The 25,885-nt window shown below is 37.7% G+C and overlaps 2 protein-coding genes across 5 annotated transcripts; one reads left to right on the plus strand and one right to left on the minus strand.

Annotated features, from left to right (window-relative positions):
* Positions 1–2,852: 2,852 nt before the first annotated feature.
* Positions 2,853–9,688, plus strand: LOC122137159 (gastrula zinc finger protein XlCGF8.2DB-like). Of its 2 annotated transcripts, none has more exons than XM_042722855.1 (3): positions 2,853–2,967; positions 3,683–3,816; positions 7,832–9,688. In XM_042722855.1, exons 2-3 carry the CDS (start codon positions 3,732–3,734, stop codon positions 8,875–8,877), a joined length of 1,131 nt encoding a protein of 376 aa, XP_042578789.1. In that variant the 5' UTR covers positions 2,853–2,967; positions 3,683–3,731; the 3' UTR covers positions 8,878–9,688. The 2 variants fall into 2 exon arrangements, with proteins under 2 accessions (XP_042578789.1, XP_042578790.1); XM_042722856.1 differs by lacking the exon at positions 2,853–2,967 and adding an exon at positions 2,974–3,149.
* A 6,362-nt stretch (positions 9,689–16,050) lies between these two features.
* LOC122137157 (gastrula zinc finger protein XlCGF26.1-like) lies at positions 16,051–22,273 on the minus strand. 3 transcript variants are annotated; one of them, XM_042722842.1, is made up of 3 exons: positions 22,140–22,273; positions 21,455–21,596; positions 16,051–17,992 (listed from the first exon to the last, which is right to left on the minus strand). In XM_042722842.1, exons 2-3 carry the CDS (start codon positions 21,537–21,539, stop codon positions 16,809–16,811), a joined length of 1,269 nt encoding a protein of 422 aa, XP_042578776.1. In that variant the 5' UTR covers positions 21,540–21,596; positions 22,140–22,273; the 3' UTR covers positions 16,051–16,808. The 3 variants fall into 3 exon arrangements, with proteins under 3 accessions (XP_042578776.1, XP_042578778.1, XP_042578775.1); XM_042722844.1 differs by having other exon boundaries at positions 22,070–22,166; XM_042722841.1 differs by having other exon boundaries at positions 21,455–22,184.
* Between the last annotated feature and the right edge of the window lie 3,612 nt (positions 22,274–25,885).

Consider the following 25,885-nt stretch of genomic DNA (forward strand, 5'->3'; position numbering starts at 1 on the left):
ATCCTGTAGCCTGGTTATGAAGATGGGTGTCTCGCAGCGGTGAGGTCCATACCAGCTAAGATTTGGAAGCCTTAGTGATCTGAAACAAAGAAGACGACAGCCAGAAGGTGCACAGTAATGTGCTCATGCTTATAATGGGGAGGGAGGGAGGGTTGCGAGCCGTTTGAGCCTACTTACCGAGCCATAGTGCCACGTATATATATGTCCCGTATCTAATAGTAGAGAGGTGGTGATTGGAGCGATTTGACAGCTGGACTGCATCAGCTGTTCACAGCCTTGCCTCCATGGCCTGTCTGAAACTAACGCTGCGCTCGATTTGAGTGGAAGGAAAAAGTGTGGAAGAAAAAGATGCACAACCAATTGAGGCAGTAATTAAAGCAAAAGGAGCCCCTACCAAGTATTGAGTACATGTACAGTAAATGAACCTACTTTCCAGAATTGCAATTTACTAAAAATGTTTTTTTTTATTGGTCTTATGAAGTATTCTAATTTGTTGAAATAGTGAATTGGTGGGTTTTTGTTAAATGTGAGCAAAAATCATCACAATTAAAAGAACCAAAGACTTAAACTACTTCAGTCTGTGTGCACTGAATTCATTTAATACACGAGTTTCACAATTTGAGTTGAATTACTGAAATAAATGAACTTCTCCACAACATTCTAATTTGAGATGCACCTGTATGTCCAATATACCAATAAAACAATAGGTAAAAAAAATGCATTTAAGAGTTAAAAATATTTAATTGAAACAATAACATGGCTTCTTAAAGTGATTTTTTTTCATTGCGTCAACATATGATGATTCATTAAACCACTGTTAACCCACTGTTTCCAAAATTGATCAACTATTTTTTTTTTTTACACTGTAGCATACATGCTTTATTTTGAATGAACTTCATTACTACTCACCTCTGCCTGCAAGTACTTCTACATCCACACTGTCCACTGCAACCAATTCTGCATCAAACCCCATCCATCTGTTCTTCTGGATGTATGTCTTGCACCATGCTGCTTTCAGGCACTTTCTCCATAACAGATCACAACATCACGCTGCAGTGACATCCTGAACACCATGTTCGTCATCAAGTGCTCTTCAAAATCTTGTGCTTCATTTAAGAGATCAGAAAGGTTCTCCCTCTGCACATACCTGTATAAAGCACAAATATATATAACATTGACCAAGTTAAATTTTGCACAAAACCCAAAACATTATCCATAGCACAATTAACAAAAACATGCAAAAATTATCTTATGTCATATATCATAAATTAAAGCTACACAATTTATCACTGTCAAATCCAAAATGACAACTTATCTTCCAACTGTAATGATATCGTGAACACGTAATTACTTGTATCATTATTGATTGATTTTATTTTTGTTTTACCTTTCAATTGATTTAAAAACAATTAAAATTAAGATAAAAATTAATTCATCCCATTTTTCTTGAAATTAATTGTAATTAATCCCACCTAACATTAAAGTCTTTATATATACTTTTATATTGCAATAATATCACATTCAATCTTCAAATAAATGTACAAACAAAACATCTTATTTTTAATATTTTTAATGGCATTTTTATGACTGAAAGCGTTATCACTGATAACAATTAATATTAATTTCCTTATAAAAAAATTCCCCATAATATTTAACCTTTGACTATAACCATTCAACATAACATTATAATTAAAAGCTATCAATTTAACATTTATTAAACTATAAAAATATCTATTTATAATACTGTAGTTTGTTTCCTTTATTATAAAATAATCACATTTTTATCTTACAATATATATCTTTTTTATTACTCCTCCAAATTATGCAGTCATACAACGCATACTACTTAATTCCAATTACATATAAATGTTAAACATACCTTTTAATAATCGAGTTTGGCAAGGTCAACTCCCGCTCACCAAAATCACCAACAAAGGTCACTGCAGCATTGAGGGTTGGTTGGAATGCTTGAACATGTTGCAGTCTCTTGCAACGAAAACAACGATGGAATTGACCTTGTGTTTCAAAATCTTGTTGCCAAGCCTGGCATCGTGAACACCTACGTGAAACCGCAACCTCAACTGATGTAATGCTCCATTCAACCACAATAACTTCACCTTCATCAATTCTGAATTGAATAACTTCATTCAGTCCTTTGAGAGCGGCCACTTGTTTGATTTCACTTCTGCGGCTGGTCGTCAAGTACATGCTTCCAGCGAACACTCTCGTACTGACATCAGTCATTTTGTAGGTAGACCCAAATTCTAGTTTGCCTATCAAACTTTCCCACAGTTGAACTTTTATTGTTCCTGAAGTGTCTTCAATATAGCATGACTGTGCCTCAATTGACGCACCCTGGAACTCCATTAAACATTAAATACAAAAAAACTTACAAATATAAACAATTATTAAATTACCTACAAGAAAATGTTGTCCTTGTAACTAAAAAACAAACAAAAATTAAAAACATAATTTCAGCTCACATATTTAAACTCATACACTCACGTGTCACTAGTAGTTTTTTATGTGGTAATAATTGGAATTAAGAATAGTACAATTTAATTACTATAAGGGCTAGCTATTATATTAACTTTGTACAATATATCAATACATTCTTTATAACCAATATGGTATGTGGGAATATGGTTTATACAGAGGTTTAACACAAACATTATAAACTTTATAACCTAATTTGTTCTGAACATGTGACAAGTAGGGGTGGGCAATATAACAAAAATATCATATAATAGTTTTATTATTATTATTATTTTTGAAATATCTCGATTTTATCACAATTCTTTGTCATGTTGCTTTTTCTGTATTGCAAGTCAAAGTGAGTTTGGTGTAGGGGGGTGATTTCGGAAAGAGCCTATGATTTTAGGTAAAAATACTTTTATTTTGGTCTGGAGATGTGACGTCATAAGCGCGCGCCGCGCTCTCGCCCGTATGTGATTCGGCTGAAGAAAGGCGAGTGTTTTTAGCCATTTCGTATTTAAATCGATACAGCTCGTTTAGAGAAATGCATGTGCAACTTTGTAAATAAATGATTATCGATTGTAACATTTTAATGCCTTATCTAACGTTAGTGACACGAATAAAGGACAGTATGTTGTAAATACAAGCGCTCCGCTCCGTGTGTAACAGAAAAGGTGCGTCTCATTTCGCTCACAATTTAGAAAAATCACCCTTGCGTCCCAGTGTGCGTACTATCCACCTTATCTGCCCTAAATAGTATTGAAAATGACTAACATCTCATAGAGTTATGGATGGATGGTATGCGCATTGGGACGCGGGCTCAGTTGATCATAAACACGAATTCAGTCACTTTTTAAACTCCGAGTCAATTGAATCACTTGCTTCTCAAAATGAATCATTGTTTTGAATCGCTCGAATCCCCGCGACAGTGTAAACGCAACGAGAACAAACACAAAACACGTGTACCGACAACTTTTACAAACCAACTGCAAATGTCTTCATTAAAGTGGGATCTATTAAATATAATATACGATTCAGAAAATACCAAATATAAATCCTAATGCAAATATAAAGCTTGTATATAATTTGTTTTGTTACTAGTCTTTGTTGTTTTTGTCTTTTCAGGTAATTTAAGGCTATTTTTCCTATCTGACTGACTCCCTCGCCAGAGATTTACTTTGGGTTTATATTTCTGTCTTTTAAACAGAACACACAGAAAAACTCCTTCTGAATCAACTGAGATCCACGTGATAAAGATGGAGTTTATTAAAGAGGAGACTGAAGACGTGAAGATTGAAGAAACATTCAGAGTCAAACAAGAAGATACTGAGACACAAACAGGTTGGTTTTCTCACTCATTTGATCCTTAAAGAGATACTCCACCCCAAAATTAATATTTTGTCATTAATCACTAACCCCCATGTCGTTCCAAACCCGTAAAAGCTTCGTTCGTCTTCAGAACACAATTTAAGATATTTTAGATGAAAACAGGGAGGCTTGTGACTGTCCCATAGACTGCCAAATAAATGACAGTGTCAAGGTCCAGGAAAGTAGGATATGTTTTCTACGTATATTTACGCTTATATTTGAAAGAAAACAGTGCATCTTTGTGGCGCGGCTGATACAGAAGAGCGTAAGCTGCCTGCGTTCAGCTCATATTCTCCAAAATGGAGCTACGCTGATTTGGAGAGACACAGAGGAGAGAAATTGTTGAATAAAGTCGCTATTTTTGTTTCTCATCGCTTCATAACGTTACGGTTGAATCACTGATGGCAGATGGACTATTCTGATGACGCTTTTCATACTTTCCTGGACCGTGACACTGTTATTTATTTGGCAGTCTATAGGACAGTCACAAGCCTCCCTGTTTTCATCCAAAATATCTTAAATTGTGTTCCAAAGACGAACAAAGCTTTTATGGGTTTGGAACGACATGGGGGTAAGTGATTAATGACAAAATTTTCATTTTGGTGTGGAGTATCCCTTAAATAAAAATGTCCAGCTCTACAGAAATGGATGATATTTTTGAGTGTTGCAATTTAAATTAGTTTTATTTTTACACGGAGCCAAAGATATAATCATAATACACTTTAATGTACCTGAATATCAAGAGGAAATATTTATTGAATCAATCCGTAAATAAATCGGTAGTTTTTAACCTCTCATCCTAAATAGTGCTGACATTAAGCTGATGTCACAATCTTTGTCACAATAAGACACACAACAGAAACAGGAGGAACAAACTCTGGGCCAACACGGGCTTTTGGCCTACCTTGGTCCAAAGCGGGCCAACTGGGGCTTCAGGAGTTTTCGTGGACAAAGTTAATCTGAGTCAGAAGTTCAAAACTACTGCTTGTTTCCCATCTTCTCCCATTTAAGACATTTAAAACTATTTTCATGTCAAAACTCACTTTCAGGCAGCAGCGAGTGTCTGATCACTTCTCTGATCACTGCATGAGGCAGAAATGCATTTATATTCAATGTTAAAGACTACTTAGACTACCACTTTTTTTTGTTGCTGTTGTTGAAGAAATGCTAATTTCTATGGAAATGAGACATGCAATAAATGATGCAAACGTGCAATTTTATAAATATGTTTCCAAAAGCCCAAGCCTTTTGGATTTAAATGCCTTAATGGAGTTGTCCATTTCTGTGAAAGCAAAATAAATGCAAGCAGGCATGACTGAACAAGAGTGTATTTTTTTTCTTTTTGATTCAGCTTGACTAATGTGCACTCTTGGCACAAATTAATAAATTACAGTCTCTAACTTTTTTTAAATTATTAGTATTCTAAGTATTTGTAGACTTTCTCCAATAACTTTGTATTGCGTGAAGCTGCCTCCTTGTCATTTCTGACTTATAACAGAAAACAGAACCATGTCTAAAAGCTGCTATGTGACAAACGGTGCTTTCACACTAGCACTTTTGGTGCGCACTCGATTAACATCAGAGTTTAGTTCGTTTGGATGATGTGAACGCTGTCTTCCGAACTCGAGTGCCCGAGTCCGCTTAAAAACGGTGGTCTGGGGTACAGTTCATGTGAACTCTGGTACGGTTCGCTGCTGATGTGAACGCAATCGTTCCAAATCGCGGAAGTGAACCTCTATTAATGACTAATTATTTGATAAAATGTGTTTGGTGTGTTTTTCACTCACTTTCCTGACAAGCGTGACTGGCGCGCTGCAAACAGAAAGCTGTATATCTCATTTCTGTTCACCTTCAGCGTTCTTCAGATCATTTGCAGTACATTCATAAGACAGATGTAAGTGGCATTATTTACCAAAGCTTTGTAAACAAAACAAACGGTTCAAAAACGTAAATATATAAAAGTGCAGAGAGCAATGATATGCATTTGCTGCCTTCTCCTGCGCTGTCGTTACTAAGCAATGGGGTAAAAAGCTGCTGGCTTGATGATGCAAACGAACCGCGGTTCGGACCCAAATAAAATAATGTGAACGCAGTCCAGCGGGGGCAGGGGGAGGGGGGAGCAATCGAACTCGGGTGCGGACCAGGCAAGCGAACCAAGTGTGAAACCACCCAAAGTGTACAGCAAACAAGCTAAAAAATACAGACCTACGTTTTTATAAGCTGTCGACCCCCCAAAAAAAAAAAAAAAAAAAAAAAAATAAAAATTTAAGTCACCCACCCAAAAAAAAAACAAAAAAATAAAATTAGATCAAAATTTTATTAGTTGCTTAGTCGCAAAAAATAAATAAGTAATAATCCATATTGGCGAAGTCACACAGATTGTTAACGCCTGGTCTATGTGGTAATACAGTAGGCTACATTGGGCCGGACAGCCAAACCGTCGCTCAATCATCGACCTGAAATATGTAAGTAGCAGCAACTTTACATGGCTGCTCAATCTAATGTTAATATGGAAAAATGTGCACTGTTCAAGTGTCTGTGCAGAGTGTAGAAGCTGAACAGTAGCTCACTGCAGGACAGATGGAGGCGCTGGTGCAGTCACTTGCTCTTAAAATACTCTCTCATATTTGGTCATACAGATGAGTAATACAATTTTTGAAACTGTAAAAACTGTTTATTTTTGTGCACTCAATAAAAACAAAAATGTTGTGCTTTTGTAAAATAATGAAAGCAAACAGGATGTGCTTTCTGCCGTCTCAGTCTCTGTGAACTTGAGAGCGAGATTCTGTGTATGTTGTCTTAGACATGAAAAATAGATACCTATAGAGAGAGAAGTGTCAACTTTCAAATAAACCAGTTCAAATGAAAAACAAATATTCTCAGATTATGTAATCCGTATTAAATGTGCAGATAGATGCATCCACTCCTGCAAAGATGACGAGAGAGTGTCGCCAACTTCATCTCTTAAACTGAAAACAAAGCAAGCACTAGTTTATCAATAAATTATTAAAATGTTAATGCAGCCTCCTTACTGTTATTTTGCTGTGGAAAGCTTATGCATGCACTTGAGGGCATAGGCTATGTAGATATTTAAAAGCTCATTATTATAATTAAAACTGTTTATTAATAAATGTGTGATTAGTCGACTAATGCTTCAAATAAACGACTACTAGTTGACCAGAAAAATCTTTAGTCGGGGGCAGCCCTATTTTAAGGACACAAAAGTAGAGCACAATGTGTCATATTACTCTGAGAATTGTGCCCACTGGATGGAAACGTAATTGGCGACAGGAAACATTCATCATTTTTAATCATGTCAAAGGATTATTTTACCACCCTATGTAAACCGGAAAGACCAATAAAATTTTGTTTCTCAATGTATATTCTGTTGTTTCTAAATGTATCTTCTATGTCAGTGCCCCTTTCTTTTACCTTACTTTGTTTGAGAAATGATCCAATAGAATGGCCCAACATGAGCGTTGGATTGCACGCATCCCCCCCTCCCCCATGTGGCCATGTCTTAAATGCGCTTCGTCTCCATGTCAGTCTTTTTGGGGCTAAAATTAGCTGCATTGGTTATAGCATTATGCTCACACAATAATAGTAATAATAATGGCTATTTTGACAGAACACTGAAAAGTATGCTATTATTGATAACAGCCAGGCTATAGTATTCCTAGAATCAACCATAAAGGCCTTTTCACACTTAGCGCGATGCGAAAAAGCTAGGGAAATCGCCAACGAACGGTGCTTTCACACTGAGCACTAAACGATTGTTCAACCAACCAGCAATGCATTTTTCCTACGATATGTATCTCGTAAACTTTACTTACTCCATTGCCGGAGCAGCTTATTTTGTCAGAGCCAATGAAGCTCCCCTCTGTCCAATGCTTACACACTGATACAGTCAAATCTGTTCACGGTCATTTGTCAAGACTGCATGTGAAATTTCAAAGGTGAAATTGTATTTGTCTCTCTTTCTCTTTAGACCTGATGCTGCTGAAAAAGGAGAGTCAAGAGCTCGAAGTGGAAGAGAAAAATCTGTGTGAGATACAACGTGATTTCATGACGGGAGAAAAACCCAGACAGACTGAAAAGATTTCCTCCCGAAAAAGAGCTCAGAAGACCAAACCTAACAGTTCTAATCAAACACGAAAACAAAACCTTGAAATCCACAAGAGTGTTCACCCTAGAAAGAAGTTGTTTGTATGTGATCAGTGTGGAAAGAACTTCTCAAAAAAGAAATGCCTTAAAATACATGTATTTATTCACTCCACAGAGAAACCTTTCATGTGCAACCAGTGTGGAAAGACTTTCAAATTAAATAAATACCTTACGACTCACATGAGGGTTCACACAAAAGAGAGGCCTTTCACCTGCAAACAGTGTGGAAAGAGCTTCTCACAAGAAGTACATCTAAACACTCACTTGAAAGTTCACACTGGAGAGAAGTTGATCACGTGTGATCAGTGTGGAAAGAGATTCACACGAAAAGGAGACCTTAATACCCACATGACTCTTCACACAGGAGTGAGACCTTACATCTGTCAAGTGTGTGCGAAGAGTTTCTCATGCAAAGGAAATCTTAACACTCACATGAGAACTCACACTGGAGAGAAGCCCTTTATATGTGATCAGTGTGGAAAGAGTTTCAGATTTAGAGCAACTCTTAGTTACCACATGACTATTCACTCAAGGGAAAACTGTTTTATTTGTCATCAGTGTGGAAGAAATTTTATAGACAGAGATGATCTTAAGACTCATGTAATGACTCACACCGGAGAGAAGCCCAACATGTGCCATCACTGTGGAAAGAGTTTCTCAAAGCAATTTCTCCTTAAGAATCACATTAGAATTCACACTGGAGAGAAACCCTTCACCTGCAAACAGTGTGGAAAGAGTTTCGCCATTAAAGTAAACCTTCAGTCTCACACGAGAGTTCACTCTGGAGAGAAGCCATTCACCTGCCATCATTGTGGAAAGAGTTTCAAAATTAAAAGAAACTTTAACAGTCATGTGAGCCGTCATGTGTAAAATGTACTCTGCCATCACACTTCATGCATCTGTGCATGTGCTTGAGACCCTATTTGTGTCGAAGGAGTTTTATATGACATACAATTAGTAGTGGTTGCAAGACCTGAATTGAGCATGTCAGATAAGGATAAGGGAGACATACAAAATGTGCAGTGCATGGGAAAAAGCCCTCGGAGAGAAAAAAAAAGCGACTTTTTTGTTTGTCTTTTTTCTTTAGTTTTAGTGAAGCTTGGCCTCCATCAGAATTAACTGAATATACCTGCTTCGCTCCAGTCACTCTGTGCTGTAAATCATTGGTCTTAAACCCTGCTTCCACCACCTGTTGCATGAAGCTAGATGAACTAATTCAGAGTAGATTTAGAGTTGACAAAACCAAGCAAATCCCACTTCCAACAGTCAATAGGCCTGTAAATGTTCTGTGATCTCAGCGTTTGAACCTGATTATGTTATTAACTCTGGAGCGCAGACACCTGAAAGAACACGGACAGCCTCAATTTCATTATCTTCTCTGCTGACGATTAAGATATATTATTACAAATGTAATTGATATTCTGTCAGTCTGCTTTTGTTTTCATGGACTTTTAGTATGTATATCCTTTGTAACCTGTTCTATTTTGTTGCATTTTTCCTGCCAGACATTAGTCACTATGGCTACTCATTAACTAGTCATCTTTGAGACCGTGTATTTTAAGTCCAGGATCGTGTGTAGTTTTTGTTAAGAGCTAGTGTGGTGTTCTACATGTTGTATCGTTGATCCTTTTTTCTATTGGATTTCCTGAGTTTAGTTTTAATAAACCAGTTTACTTTATAATCTTCTTCTTCCTTCATTTTCATTGGACTGAAAATGTTCCCAACCATGAAAATATGGAGATCACCTCCATTAATGTTGGTATTTTTCAAGACTGCAGGAACCTGGAGGATTATGTGGAAGAGTGTCATCATGGCATCTCTGACAACCTGATCCTAATGAGCTGCTTTTCCACTGTTGGGCGGGCCAATAGCCTTGCACCTCAAGTCGCAAGCCCAAAATCAAGCTGCATTTCCACTGTTGGACTAGGGCTTCTACAAAACCTGGCCTTAATGGGGTCATAAGATGCTTAATTCACTTTTACATGAACATAAATGTGTGTTGGCAGTGTGTGTACACATCTACCCTATACTGAAAAAAAATCCACCCAGTGGTTTTTATTTAATCCCTAAAAATCAGGCCATTCTCAGCTACTTGTCTGTGTGAATATAGGTTGCCATAGGTTGATAGGTTGATTGACAGTGCCATCTTACTTTAGATCCGCCTTGAGTGAGCTGTCATCAGTCTGCCATTGTTTCACTGCCGGAGCAGACAAGAATGACTCCTAAGCGATTGAGGTGCTTTGTTGTTGGATGTAATAATGAACATAGCAGTTGTCATTTATTTGTTTCAATCCAACAAAATCATCACTTCCTGATTAATTGGCACTATACATCACTAAGAAAAGTAGGATAAGGTACTGTATATAATAATTTTCCTACATAATAAATTGCAACTCAGAACAAGCAAACGAAACATAATGAATGCGGTTATTGCTTTCGGAGGTGGATGCTGCTGTTTGGGAATGCAGTCATGTAAGACATTTCTGGGTGGCAGTTATACAGAAATACTTTGATGACTTTGCTCAGGCATTTCCGAATGACAATATAACAACATTTCAGATGCTGTGGAATGAGTTCGGTCCACTGGTTAGGTTTGCCATCCCATAGCGCAAAGTCAAAAGTTTTTTGCAAATTAAGGCATTTTTATTAGAAATTCAGCGTTTCCATCACTCAATTCTGATGTGATACTTCAAAATGTGCACAAGAGTGAGTCGCCAGCGTGATGACTTGCATTTTTTTCTTATAACAGTGGAAACAATCGTCATTTTTGCTCATAAAGGTAAGAGTAATAAATCATTCGGGACTGTTAAGAGTCTAGTTTTATTTGTGCGCACACAATATCAGAATACATTGTTTTTTTTTACAAAATAAACAGGATGCGCTTTCTGCCGTCTCGGTCTTGAGCAGAAGCACTTCACAAAAATTAACTGAAACTTGAATATTCTATTTCCCCTGATCCCAACACATTCATCATGGTAATAACTTGGTGGGGTTGTGCAGCTTGTTGCGTTTAAGTGGCAAAAATACACACAAAATGACGCAAAATTGGCCGTCCTGGCAAATATCCTCGTAAGCACTGTCGGTTTTTTCTTAAGTAAATGTAAACAGTTGTGAAAGAGAAAAGTTTCCAAAATGAAATTCTGATGCTGTAACAGTTAAATAAATGATATTCAGTGGTGTGATATGTTCTCTGTGTGGAGTAATGTCTGGCGAAGTCGCAGTTTGTACTTAACTAAAAAAAGAAAGCAAACAAGTAGCATTAATAGTTATTACATTTGGTAACACTTTATTCTGATAGTCCACTTTAGACATTCTTTAGTCTGCCGTACTGTTTGTGATTGTAACTCTGTGTAGCTTCGCTTTTCTGTTGAATCTCTATCTTACTAAACTCTCTGTTGTTTAAAGTGATAAAATATAACTTAATTCCCACCATATTTCTGATATTATCTATCAACCTAATCTGATTAATTTGATCAATCACTTTCATTCTAAAACCGTGAGTGTTCCATTCATATCTATTGCTGTTTTCTTTTTTTTTCTCACTCTCGCTTAGTTTTTCACGAGTTCATCAAACAACTGTGGAAGTCAGAATCATTCTTCAATCACGGCGAGTAATGGCTTCTTCTCCTGCTTGTTGTTTGCACCACTTGCCACATGTATAGTTTATCTCTCTCTCTGTTGGCGATGAGGGATTCACGTTTGATTAAATTGAAGTTTATTTGTATAGCGCTTTTTATGATACAAATCGTTGCAAAGCAACTTTACAGAAAATTAAGTTTCTACAATATTTAATAGTAGCTTATTAGTGGTGACTGTTAGTTTATGTACATATGGCAGAAATGTACGGAAAAATCAATTAAAGACGTAATCAAACAGACGATAAACACTGTTAACAGCAATTATTATATGATGCAATCAAACTTATAGCAAAATGTGGTAGTTCTGTATGTTGTTTCAGGGTTGGCATCATCTGAGGTCCTCTGACATCATCTCTTCTCAGGTGTTCTGGATCCAGGCAAAACAGAGAAACAAATAGAGACATAATTAGCATAGCTGCTGTTCCAGCCAAGTAAAATTAATTAGTTTAACCCAAGTTAAAGAATAATAATGCGCATTTGATCAGATATAACTGCAGTCCAAAATTATGAGATGCATTATTTGAATGCTTGGCCAAAGAGGTGTGTTTTTAATCTAGATTTAAACAGAGAAAGTGTGTCTGAACCCCGAACATTATCAGGAAGGCTATTCCAGAGTTTGGGAGCCAAATGCGAAAAAGCTCTACCTCCTTTAGTGGACTTTGCTATCCTAGGTACTACCAAAAGTCCAGAGTTTTGTGACCTTAGGGAGTGTGATGGATTGTAACGTTTGTTCCCTTATCTCAGGGAACCGAGGTTACGTTATTTATGGGAAAACTCCTTTTTTCCTTTCTGCTTGTTCACGTTTGTGTAGCTGCACAAATCAATGGCACTTCAGCCCGCCAAAGGGGGTGGGGCCAGCTGCTATATAAGTGAGTCCGTAGCGCCATTCATCAGATCATTTGACTGAAGCGACGATCATCGATTCATGCAGCTTGTAGTGCGGCAAGTGACATAATGCTTGTTCCCTTATCTCAGGGAACAAGGTTACGTTAAGTAACCAAAGCGTTCCCTTTCGAACGTTCACTCACGTTATGTATGGGAATGAATCCAATCACGCCGCACTACGAGCAACAATTATATGCTGCTCTGCGAGCCCAGTGTTAGAGCACTAATAAGGGCCCTAAGGGACCTAGGCATTATCTCACCCCGAGCTTAGCTGAGGGCATGAGAAACTACTACCCACATGGGAGGTTTAAACAGATAGAATCAGCGCCTGCAGGGCGGGGATGTCTAAGTTATAGAATCTGGCAAAAGTGGACTGCGACGACCAGCCGGCGGCCGCACAGATCTCACTGATAGATATGCCGCTGGACCACGCCCATGAGGAGGCCATTCCCCTTGTGGAGTGGGCTCTCACACCAATAGGGCATTCCAGTCCTTCTGATGTGTAAGCCAGAGCTATTACATCAACAATCCAGCGAGGCTTAGTAACCGGCAGACCCTTCTGGTGCCCTCCAAAGCAAACAAACAGCTGTTCAGAGTGCCTAAACAGTTTAGAACATTCCACATAGACTCTCAGAGCCCTCACAGGGCAGAGAATAATGTTTGAGCTTCTCAAATGGCCATGGATAAGTCCCAACACAGCACAGTCTGAGGGCAAGGAGGATTCAGTGTCCTCGTGCCCTTCAGAAATTTAACGACCAAGTCGTTTCTTCCTATTGAATGGCCGGCCTCGAGAGAGTGATTCGCTGCGATGGCTCCCACATATACTTGAGTGTTGATGGGGCGCGCCCCTTATCCAGCAGCTCTTGCAGAATAGTCCTTCCTCAACGGGATGGGCCACGGGCCATTGTCACCAGCTGCATCAGCTCCGGAAACCAAGCCTGGTTCTTCCAGAGTGGAGCTACTAGGAGGAGGGAGCATTTGGTTTCCTTGACTCGGTGGATGATCTGGGGAATCAGGGCGATAGGAGGAATTGCATACAGATGAGCCCTGGGCTAGTCGTGGGCCAGGGCATCTCTCCGTATCAAGAAAAATTTTGGGCAATGAGAGTTGTTTTCCGAGGCAAAGAGGTCGACCTCTGCCTTCCCAAAGACCGCCCAAAATTAACTGTACCGTCTGAGGGTGCAGCACCCAATCGTCTGGGGCTACCTTGCCTCTGGACAGCATTCACCTCCCAGGTTCATCTAGCCTGGCACAAGAACTGCCCTTAGCGAGAGGAGTGATGATATAAGACACCACTGTTGTGCTGTCTGAACGGACCAGGACATGGTGGCCTTTGATGGCCGGAAGGAAGGACGCCCATCCTCACTCCTGTCCTGTCCCGAAACAGGTAAGTGTTCCTCCAGGGGGGTGCAGCTTCGATACAGCGGCAGTCCACCCTGACCGGAAATCTCTTCAACCGCCAAGCGTGGGGCAGGACTCTGGCTTTTAGCCAAAATTGGAGGGGCTGCATGTGGAGCAGGCCCAGCGGCGTTACAGAGGCGGCAGCGGCCATGAGGCCGAGCAGCCCCTGAAAAACCCTCAGGGGACGTGTCGTCCCCGGTTTGAGGGAAGCCGTCAATCGCTGAATTGTAAGGGACCGATCCGGCGAGATCCACGCCCGCATTAGGCCATAGTCTAGAACCGTTCCCAGAAAGACAGTTCATCGTCTGGGCAACAACTGGCTCTTGCGTGGGTTGATGACCAACCCGAGGCGCTCTGAGCAGCAGCTCTGTGTGAGCATTCAGTTTCCGTTCTGATCGCGAATCTCAAGAACGGTCTGTGACGGGGGGCTATGTGGATGTGAAATTATGCATCTTTCAAATCCACAGTCAAAAACCAATCCTCGGGGCAAATATGTGCGAGAATTTTCTTGACCGTCAATATCTTTAACGACCGGCGCATAAGCGAGCTACTCAGATATCTGAGATCTAAAATGGGTCTGAGCCAGCAGTCTCTCTTTGAGCCGAGGAAATAGCGGCTGAAAAAAACTGACTTGCTGTTCGCTGAAGGCAGTATTGGCACTATTTCCACAGCGTCTTTTGCAAGCAGTGCTTCGTTGTCCGGGACAGGAGTTTGAACAACGCCTCTGGAGCGGGGCGGTCTGTGAGTGAACTGCAGCGAGTAGCCTCGTCAAATTGTTTTTTAAAACCCATCTCGAGATTCCCGGAATGGCTGCCCAAGCCGTGTAATGGGAGGAGAGAGGTTTTATTTTCTCGAACGAGAGCTCGCCTTGAGAAAGCAGGGGGGTCTATGTTCATATTAGTGATTAAGAGAGGATGAGGAATTTTGCTCTTTAAAACATGTGGGTCCCCTATCACAGCAGTAAAATATTCAGGCATGTGCTGCACCTGCAGGATGTGACCCGCTGAAAATGAAACTCCGTCTCTCAGAGGTGTTGGAAGAGGTGAGGAGTGAAGGTGAGCTGTTTTGGGGGGCGTTCCGGCTGAGGCAAGAACGGGGCCCCTACTTTTCCTCTCTAGCTCCTCAGGACGTCTTTGGCGGCTCAGGGTCCAGCACAACTCATGGGCGGGGACCTTGACGCTTCGGGAAGGGGAAGCGTTTCGCCGGCCTTTTCTGCTGAGGCTGATGCTGCGCTGGCTTTGCAGGCATGTAAGGCGAGTACCCCTTTCGGCGAGACTGGCGGGTCGAGGAAGGCCATTTTCTCAGCGTCCCTGATCTCTGTCAGCGTTAGCCAGAGGTGCCGCTCCAGCACCACCAGGCTGGCCATGGTCTTGCCGATCGCTTGCGCTGTGGCCTTTGTAGCGCACAGAGCGAGATCTGTTGCTGTGCGGCTGCTGCATAAGCCCTGTTGGCGATAGCCGAGGTGGTACTACAGGGCTTAGATGGATGCGCTGCATGGCCCTTTAAGCTGAGGGCAGATGGTGGGCACAGATGTGCGGCGATCGCTTCCTCCGGAGGATGGATGGATGGGGGGGTTTGGTGTAACCCCTTTCGTCAGCGCCGTCAACGGTGGTGAGAGCTGCTGCAGTAGAGGGGTTTACCCGTGCCGAGTAGGGACATTTGAATCAACGCGTGCTGAAAATTTGCTCTTACCCAGATGCCGGTGCCTGCGATGCTTCCGCCGCTGCTTTCGGCTTCTTCCATGGCAGTGAGCAGAGCTGGAGCTTCTTTTAAGGCTTCTTTTTGCAGAAGAGTCAGCGAAGAGATGATCCTCATCGCTGAAGGAAAATAATAAGATCAATGGTGCTTCTGACCGACTTATATAGCAGTCGGCCCCGCCCCCTTTGGCGGGCTGAAGCGCCATTGGTTTGTGCAGCTACGCAAACGTGAACAAATCAGGCTACAGCAGAAAGGAAAAAAGGAGTTTTCCCATACATAACGTTTGAAAGGGAACATGCTAACTGTTCTGTCTTTGGCTGCACAGACGAGCACAGAACACTATTTAGAGTCCCAGCCTCAGAGGAGACAACAGAGCAGTGCATTTATTGATTTAATAACCAACTGGTTTTGTAACTTGTGAGTGTTTTTAACGTAAACTAGTTTAGTACTCACATGCTGTGACAGACGTTTTCTGTCCATGTGCTTTAGATGTGTGCTCTCAGAAAATCAAAAGCTTAAACTAATAGGGTTTAAAATGCATAATTTCAGCGCAATAAACATGATAATCAGAACCAAAACAGATTTTTTTAGCAGGTCAGAGCTGTAATGAAGAAGCTCTATTCTGGAAAAGGGGGCGGGGAGTAGCAGCTCATTTGCACTTAAAGAGACAGAGTGTTTCTGCTTCCACTCAAAATGATATAATAAATGATCTGTGGGGTATTTTGAGCTGAAACTTCACAGACACATTCTGGGGACACTAGAGACTTATAATTACATAATGTAAAAAGGGGGGGGGGGGGTTATTTTTCAATCAATTATTATACCATGAATAAAACATCTCGTGAGTAGTCACTTAACGTTATTTACCTCAGAAAAGACAACAGTATTACTTAAGTTCACGAGCTGGAGCCCACTTCAACCTTTAGAACATTTTATTGCTGTTTATAATACATGTGAAGAATGAAAGGATGGACACCACAGATGTTTTTTTGCAGTGTAGTTGGTTGAATTTTCACATTAATTAAAGTTTTCATGCAATATACTGGGGCTTTGCTATGACTTTAATCTAAAAATATTTCAATGTTAATGTCATTTTGCTATGATTTTTTTCACAATTAAATTGTCTTCCAAAATGAATGTGCAGATGTTTGTAGAAATCACTGCTTTTTCTAAACCTCGTCACTCTGAGGAAGATAATGATTTCTTCTGAGAATGAGTTTGCGAATGCAGTTTCATGCTGCTTTTATATGTGAAACTCTTCTCACACTGAGGACACTTGTAAGGCTTCTCTCCAGTGTGAATTCTCATGTGAGTAATAAGGTTTCCTCTAACAGTGAAGCTCTTTCCACACTGTTTGCAGGTGAAAGGTTTCTCTCCAGTGTGAACTCTCATGTGAATATTGAGGATCTCTCTTCTTGAGAAACTCTTTCCACAGTGATGGCACATGAAAGACTCTCCACTGGTGTGAGCTATTACATGATTCTTGAGGTGATTCATGTCTGTGAAACTCCTTTCACACTGATGACAGTTAAAAATTTGTCTAGAGTGAATCTTCATGTGATTATTAAGGTTGACATTATGTCTGTAGCTCTTTCCACACTGTTGGCAGGTGAAAGGTCTCTCTCCAGTGTGAATTCTCAGGTGAGTCTTTAGATTTACTTTATGCGTGAAACTCTTCCCACACAGTTTGCAGGGGAAAGGCTTCTCTCCAGTGTGAATTTTCATGTGGGCATTAAGTTGTGTTTTGTGTGTAAAACACTTTGCACACTGTTCACAGGTGAAAGGTTTCTCTCCAGTGTGAATTCTCATGTGGGCATTAAGTTTACTTTTCCATGTAAAACACTTTCCACACTGAGGACATATGAGCGGCTTCTTTTCAATGTGAATTTTCATGTGGACTTCAAGGCTTTCTTTTCGTCTGAACATTTGTCCACACTGTTGGCAGGTGAAAGGTCTCTCTCCAGTGTGAATTCTCATGTGGGAATTAAGGTTTCCTTTACTTGTGAAACTCTTTCCACACTGTTCGCAGGTGAAAGGTTTCTCTCCAGTGTGAGTTCTCACATGGTCATTAAGGTGATTTTTCCGTGTAAAACATTTTCCACACTGAGGGCATATTAATGGCTTCTTTTCCATGTGAATTTTCACGTGGACTTCAAGGCTTTCTTTGCAAATGAAAATCTCTCCACACTGTTGGCAGGTGAATGGCCTAAGGTTTGTGTTTTGTGTTTTTTGAGCTTTTTCTGGTGAGGATGTCTGTGAGCAACTAATCGATTTTTCTTCAGTTTTGAAATCATGTTTCTCATTTTCATCTTTCTCTTCTGTTTCATTCAGTTCTTGACTCTCCTCTTTCAGTGCCATCAGGTCTGAAGTAAAAAAAAAAAAAGAAAGATATACCAGTTAACGCATCAGCTAGAGCTCTTGCTAATCACACTGACCACTGTCTGCATCATCTTAGTCTGGAGGACTGATTGCATAGAGAATAAACAGTTTAACAGTGGCAGTCCTCCCTATATGCAAAGTATGTAAATTGCATATTGAACCACAAGGGGGCCCCATTGCAGCTGTGCAATTAATAATCTTAGTTTTATTTTATTAGTTTGACTTTCAAAAATTACAAAAACAATGGCACATTTGGTTTCTGTTATTTATAGTGTGGTGGCTTTCCTTGCGTGTGATCCGATATGTTTTGAAACAAAGACAAGTATAGGCTACTGCTTAGAGCAGCGATTCCCAATTCCAGTCCTCACAACCCTCCGGTCTGCATATTTTGCATGTCTGTCTAATTTAACATGCCTCATTCAAATCATCAGCTCATCTGGGGAGAATGGCATGATAAAAATAACCAAGTGTCTATTTACTCTAAGTGTAAATAGCCCGCCTTGTTGGCCGAGGCTGTTTACACTAACTCCGCCCACCAAAGTGTGTTTGGGATAGTCAACACTACAAAAGACACGTTAAACATAAGTTCCAGTGGCGTAGATGATAATACGCATGCTTTTTGACGTGACTGACCTGAGTTTTAGCCCCCCTTTTTCCAAAACTTTTTTCTCCTTTTTCAAACCTCATTTCAGTTCGGAAAGGCATTTATTTTCAATAAAAATTAAGGAATTATTCAAAGTTGAAAATGAAGTATTGGGTAGGGTTAGGGTAGATGTAGGGAGGGCTTTATTGATTAACATTGAAATAATTAAAACGTTGAAAATAAGTATCGGTTAGGGTAGGTGTAGGGAGGGCTTTATTGTCCCAATAAGGTGGCATTCATTTAATAATTTGAATTTAAATTAAAATTTAGTTTTTAAGTTTTTATGTGAAATTGATTAACTATATGAAGTGGTAAAAATAAACATTTTCTGCCCCCATGTCTTGACTATGACTTTATGATCATTTTGAATGTATTTTAACAGACTGAATCATGCAGTGAAAGAACACACTCTTAACGCGTACTCTAGACTTTTATATGTTACCTTTAGGATCCGTTTTTCGTTAATATAACGTATCCTTTCACTGTTACGCAGACAACACTCAGATTTATCTTCCAGTGAGAGTCAAACATAAACATTATCGACAATTTATTGGCAGGGTTGGGAAGGATACTTTTAAAATGTATTTTGTTACAGATTACAAAATACATGCTTTAAAAAGTATTTTGTAATGTATTCCGTTAGATTAGATTAAGTTACTAAAATTAAGTAAATACTTTGGAATAATCAAGGTAAGGGGCATATTAACTTAACCACCTCTAAATAAAAATGGGTGGCATGAATGCATTTAAAACAATTATAAATGCATACATAATGCTATGAGATTAATGTTTTAAATATAACATTTTGAACATCGAAATAAAAAATTATGTGAGGAAAATGTTTTTAAATATGAAACTTAAACCGCTTGTAGGAGGTGGCATCTTAATGAAAGAGTCTAAAATGAAAGAGTCATGGAATAATTTGATTCGTTCAAAAGGACTGATTCATTCAGAAATCAAGCAAGTGATTTTATGAATGTAACTGAATCATTCTCTCAGCTGATTCATTTAAAACACAGCTTCATTCAGGAACCAAACATTGTTCGCAGACGCGCAACTCTTCTGATGTAGATTTATTTTGAGGACAGTGGTTATTTGCATTAAGTGCAAATAGCCATAAATTCTATTTACAACATGTAGGAAAAAGTAGTGTTTTCTTTGCAGCAAGTGATTGTAATTAGATGCTATTAATACTTATTGCAAACAGTGAAACAGAAGAATGGGAGTTGAATGAGTTTGGCATAAGGCAGATTCAAATTCAAATCTCATCACCACGTGTCTCAACTAGGCTTCTTTTGAATGATCAATCCGAACCAGATTTGCTTTTAGTATAAATAGACGATCGGTTGTATGGAACCATTTTTTGTTGATGCTACAGAGCAAATCAGACAAAACTGTTCTTTTAAGAGTCACTTAATATTAACTTTTTGTTATGAATTACATAAAATCAGCATCACATTTGCAATCATGCTAATATTCGGCCACGCAGCACACTTCTTCCCCGATTGATATTGCTTAACTATACCACATTATTAATATGTAGAAAAACATATTCCATTGAAGCCGATAGAAGCTTTGTTGTAGGTAAACAAAAAAAAAAATACATTGCACTTCTTTTAAAATTATGTTCTGTGCTTTTTCACATTTAGAAGTAAAATCATCTTTGTATTTCCATGACAATTCCACGCTTGGCTTTCTGATTTTCTCTTGCATTTTAGTGAGTCGTCACTAGTCACGAGTATCACCAGTTGCCTCATTGATCAAAATTTCCAATCATTTTACATTACTATTAAAATAAGTAAATTAAATTAAAATTCTAAGTAATCACTTTGGTAATCTAAAATACTTTTTTTTGATCTAACTGTTATTTGATTACCACCCGTTTAAAATGTAACTATAATGAAATACAGCTACTAATATTTTGTTTCTTAAATACATAATGTATTTCGTTACTCCCCACCCCTAACGTGGAGGTCATAGTGCTTGGCTATAAAAATCAGTAAGTGGCTCAATTCTTAAAATCTAAAAAGTCTGGTTTAATTACAGCTGGTGTAAAAAATGTAGAGTTTGTTCTGGACTGAAATGGATAAACAAATTAACTTGGAGTTTTTTTTAATCTTCGTCTTTTGGTTAAAACAAAAATTTTTATGAGTTGCTGATTCTGAGAAAGCAATAACGGCAACGGTCTTCTTGTGAATAGATTCCTGCAATTCTCTTTATTTTAACTGACAACAGAGCATTGTCGCGTCTTCAACAGGTACAGGATATGCTGCTGCCAGGAGATTTGAGTCAGTTACACCGCTATTAAAATCGCTCAAATGGTTGCTGCTTCAGTATAGAATTAGCTACAAGATTTTGTTATAATTTTGCCCCTTCCAATCTCTCGGGTGTGTTGGCTTTGTACAATCCTTCTAGATCTTTGAGATCAGAGCCCGGATGCGTAAAGCACCTTAAGTGTAATTTTCCCTTAAAATCGCACTTAAGTTTCCCTTACACTTAATGAGCATTGCACAAAATATCCCTTAAATGTTATTTAAGGGTTTCTTTAGGGGAAACGTCATAAACCCTTGGAATTTCTCTTAAGTATCCCTTAAAAGCCATTAAGCGTTGCATAAAGCCCCTTAATAATAGACAGAATGAGTGCTATATATGTTTACATCTCAAAAAATGTGTTTTGGGGTTTCATGAGACTTTAATTACTACACTTGTGTAATATTCTTCACAAATGTCACTCATTTCTGTAGAGCTGGACATTTTAATAAGGATCAAATGAGTGAGTTCAGCTTTGAGAATAAAAACCAACCTGTTTGTTCCTCAGTTTCTTCATGTTTGACTCTGAATGTGTCTTCAATCTTTATGTCTTCACTCTCTTCTTTAATAAACTCCATCTTTATAACAGTGTTACATGGATCTCAGTTGATTCAGCAGGAGTTTTTTTCTTTGTCCTATTTGAGATGAGAGTAATTAACAGAAAGTAAACTATTCTCTAAAATAAACTCAAACTGCATCTCTGGGTGCATCTCAATAAGCTCCCAAGTTCAGCAGAGTTAATGGACTTAAATGACCGGATTAAAATACACTAATAATTATACATAAAGTTCATATTTAGGTATTTATGACTTATACTTGGTATTCAATTATCTGTATACAATATTAAATAAGTTACACTTTCATGAAAACATCTGCAGCTGGTTTGTTAAAGTTAGCATTACACAGTTTGTGTTCTCGCGCTGATTCGAATCACTGAATCACTTTACGAATGACTCGGTTCAGAGGATTCGGATTCTCGGTTTCTCTCGGTTCTTTCCTAGACTTGAACGATGTACTCATTCACGATACCGGGAGCGAAATGAGACGCAACTTCTCTGTTAATAATACTTTAAAAAAGTATTACAACATTTAAGATGGATCCATTTACTTTATGTAGCTTGTAAAAACGCGTAAGTTGATAGAACAGATCGCACGGATTTACGAACTTAAGCACAGACCTTTCTCCAGCCGAATCACAACAAATGCACGAGCGCAGCTTTATGACGTCACAACGCCAGACCAAAATAAAAGTCCCGTTTCTTCTTCTTCTTCTTCGTCTCTTGGTTAATGGCGGATTGTAACCAACTTTTAAGTGCATAGCAGAAATTATGGAACTGATATTTCGTTTTGCAGTGCCTCTTCTGCTAATTTGTGAGCCATGTCCAAAGGGCAAGTGCTTGATTTTGAGGTCAAAAACAGTTTTTCTACCATTTAAAATACAATGATGTATTCATAACTATCAAATATATGATGTAAATGACATTTAAAAAATGCTAAATAAATATAAAAATGCTAAATAAATATGATAAAATATATAAAGAAAGTTGTCACTGGTTTTACCATATAACAAAAATCTTTTATTTGGAAGTCTAAATCACAAATGGATTAAACTACTTAATTTAGTGAGTATACCATGATTGACAACGTATGGTGTGAAACCTTGCAGGAGACACTTTGTAAAATGCATTTTTCATGAAAATTGTGACTGGTGTTACCTTCCTTATGGGTAACGCCAGTGAAGCTCCGTTTATGCTCTTTTACTAACTGCTTTCACTAATTGCCAAATATGTGTCAAATGTAACATTTTACTCTTATCTACTTAATTATGGTTGACGAATAAGGATTTTTGATCTTATGTATGTCACTGGTGTTACCGTGTTTTTTTCTGTCACATTAAATAAAATGCATCACATGTGGCATGACAATAGTTTTACATCCATTGATTTCAGCTTCACACAAAATTTAAGATTTAAAGGATCGCATCATTACTTGTTTACAACTAATATCTTCCTTGGTATAGCAAATACATGGTTGAAATAGTAAATTAGTATAGTAATAGTAATAATACTAAAATATGTAGTGCTGGGCAATGATTAATCGCATCCAAAATAAAAGTTTTTGTTTGTATAATATATGTGTGTACTGTGTATATTTATTATGTATATATAAATACACACACACACGTACAATTTTTATTTTGAAAATATTGACATGTATTAACGTGCATATATTTCTATTCATATAATTTGTTACATATAAATGTTTAATGTATAAACAACGTGTTTTTCTTAAATATATGATGTGTTTGTGTATGTATATATATATATATACACAATAAATATACACAGTACACACAAATATTATATATAAAATAAACTTTTATTTTGGATTAAATTAATTGATTCATTGTTGCCTAGCATTAAAAATAAGATAATAATAATAACATAAGCAAAGGAAAGAAAAGCCTTATACATCAGTAGTATTTCCAAAACAATATTTCAGAAATCTATCTCTTTTCTTGTTTTTAATTTAAGGAAAGCGTCGATTTCAATTAAGAAATGTGAAAAAGTGTTTATGAAGTGTTTGTGAATTGTTTAACAACATTGTTTAATTGTTTAACCCCCCAACCCCCAAAAAAATATATATGTAATTCACTGATATATTTTCTAATAACAAATCATATCTTTTAACTGAAAGGAGCTGGAAGAATCAAGACGTTTACCTACAAAAATATATAAACTAGTCCAAAAGTTGAGTCTTTACACATTGAAAAAATAAATGAATCTGTTTCATCTTCAATCCCACAAAATGAGCACGAGCTGTCAACTTCCAAATATTTTGCCAAAGTATCGTTTACAGCTTTTTTTCCAAAGTCACCCAAGCGGACATGTTTCCTGGATAAAGTGGTTGCCCATAGACTGCCAAGATCCAGCAACGTCAGATAAAACTTTCGTAGTCGTGCCATCAATACTGTTTTTGAGCACAGAGAGGATCTCATTCACTGTTTTGAGAGCATACAAGACTCAGGTGACTTTGACCCCCATAACGGTCAGAGAAGCAGAAGCCCTGGCCATGCATTTAGATTGAAATAAATGATAAACTCTAAAAATTCAACGTATCTTTTTCAGGTTTGATTCTAATCATTATGTAACATTATTGAAAAAACAATTTCAGTACAAAAAACATTTTTATTGTTAGAATTGTGATTTCATAATATTTAGATATGAATCCAACTGGTAAAACTTGTGAAAAGATATCTTTCAGTTAGTCAAATAGCATATAGTATATAGTGGAGCTCTATAGCCATCATTTTTTACATTTTACAAAATGTGGGCAAAAATTGTACACTAAACCATGTAAAATCCATGTTATCCTCATGAATGAAAGTTTGAAATATGGGTCTTTTATAAAGTGAATTTTACATAAAATGCTGTTTTTTATAAAAAGCCTATTTAAATAAATATTTATCTATTCATTCATTCATTTAAATTTTTTTTTAATATATCATAAATCTTCCAAAAACTGCACAAATGTTGAGTAAAAACGTCAGTAAACAGTGTAAAATTACATTTGTAAAAAAAAAAAAAAAAAAAAAACTATTATTCTGTTACTAAATTAAATGTTATTGTCTGGGGCCCCAGATAACTAGTGTCAACCCAAATGAAGATAATCAGAGGGTTAAAAATACCACCCCCCCAAAATATTGTCACCAGCCGCCACTGCTAACCATTCTTTTTACAAAGGGTTTGTTAATTAAGAATTCAAACTAGTAAACAATGCTATATTGCCCAATTGAACTCATTTCATAATTAATGTACTTTACATACTGAGCAGAACTAATGATAATTGTGTAAATACTAGTTAGGTGGTAGATATTTATATTTCAGTACTGTAGTACATTATAAAACAGTATGCAATAACAGTGTGTTTAAATTATCATATTTAAAAATATTATTAAATGAATGCTACTTTATTGAATCAAAAACCTCCTACACCTATACTGCTAATCACCTAATAACACTGTATTATTAAAGAGACGTTTTATTTCCAGTTTTCAAATATTTCCTTTATTTCTATTGAAAATAAATGCCTTTCTGATCTGATATGTGATTAGGAGTATCCTAGCACAAGTTTTGGTAAAGGGCGGGTTCGAACTCAGGTCGCTCGTGTCAAAATCATTCATCACGTCTTTTACCCGCTGCACTACTGATAATACAGATGAATGTGCATCTTATGCAGTGCTGTTTATCACAGCCAGGCATTGGTGGGCGGAGTTATTGTAAATAGTCTCTGCCAACAAATGATTTATATATTACATTACTTCAATATTTGTTTTATTCAATATCTTTAAAATAAGCTGTACTGTATAAAGCACTATAAAGGTGAAGTCATTTGACTTGATCGGAAACGTGCTGTAGAGATTAAAGTACAATTTATGTTCTACTTACGATATTCATGACATCTCAGACAACTGTAAATTTGTGGCTACTGTGGTTTAATTACAAACGCTATCGTTAAACTTATTTTTACTATAGTAAAAAAAAATGAGACATCAGCAGTCTCTGAAGAAAATGTCTCATTACATGAATGTAACTTAACGTTGTTTCCACGTTGCCGTTATTTTCTCGTAGCAATACTTTGGAAATGTGACTTGATTTGAATGAAGTGTAAACGTATAAGATTACGCTAGCTGAAATGATGCTTATAAACGTTACTTTATAAACATGTTAACTTGTTATCTGCATTCACTAGCTGGTATTTTATTTGATTACACAAGTATTTAAAAGATTAACTTTATTCTGTAATCAAAAATCTTTATATAAATGCAATACTTTGTACCTTGTGTTCACTAGACGATTACTTCTAAAAGTATGAAACATAAACCTTATTTTCTGCTTGTGAATATATATATGTATATATTCAC

This window comes from Cyprinus carpio, chromosome B4, assembly GCF_018340385.1.
Source record: "Cyprinus carpio isolate SPL01 chromosome B4, ASM1834038v1, whole genome shotgun sequence".
NCBI lineage: Eukaryota > Metazoa > Chordata > Actinopteri > Cypriniformes > Cyprinidae > Cyprinus > Cyprinus carpio.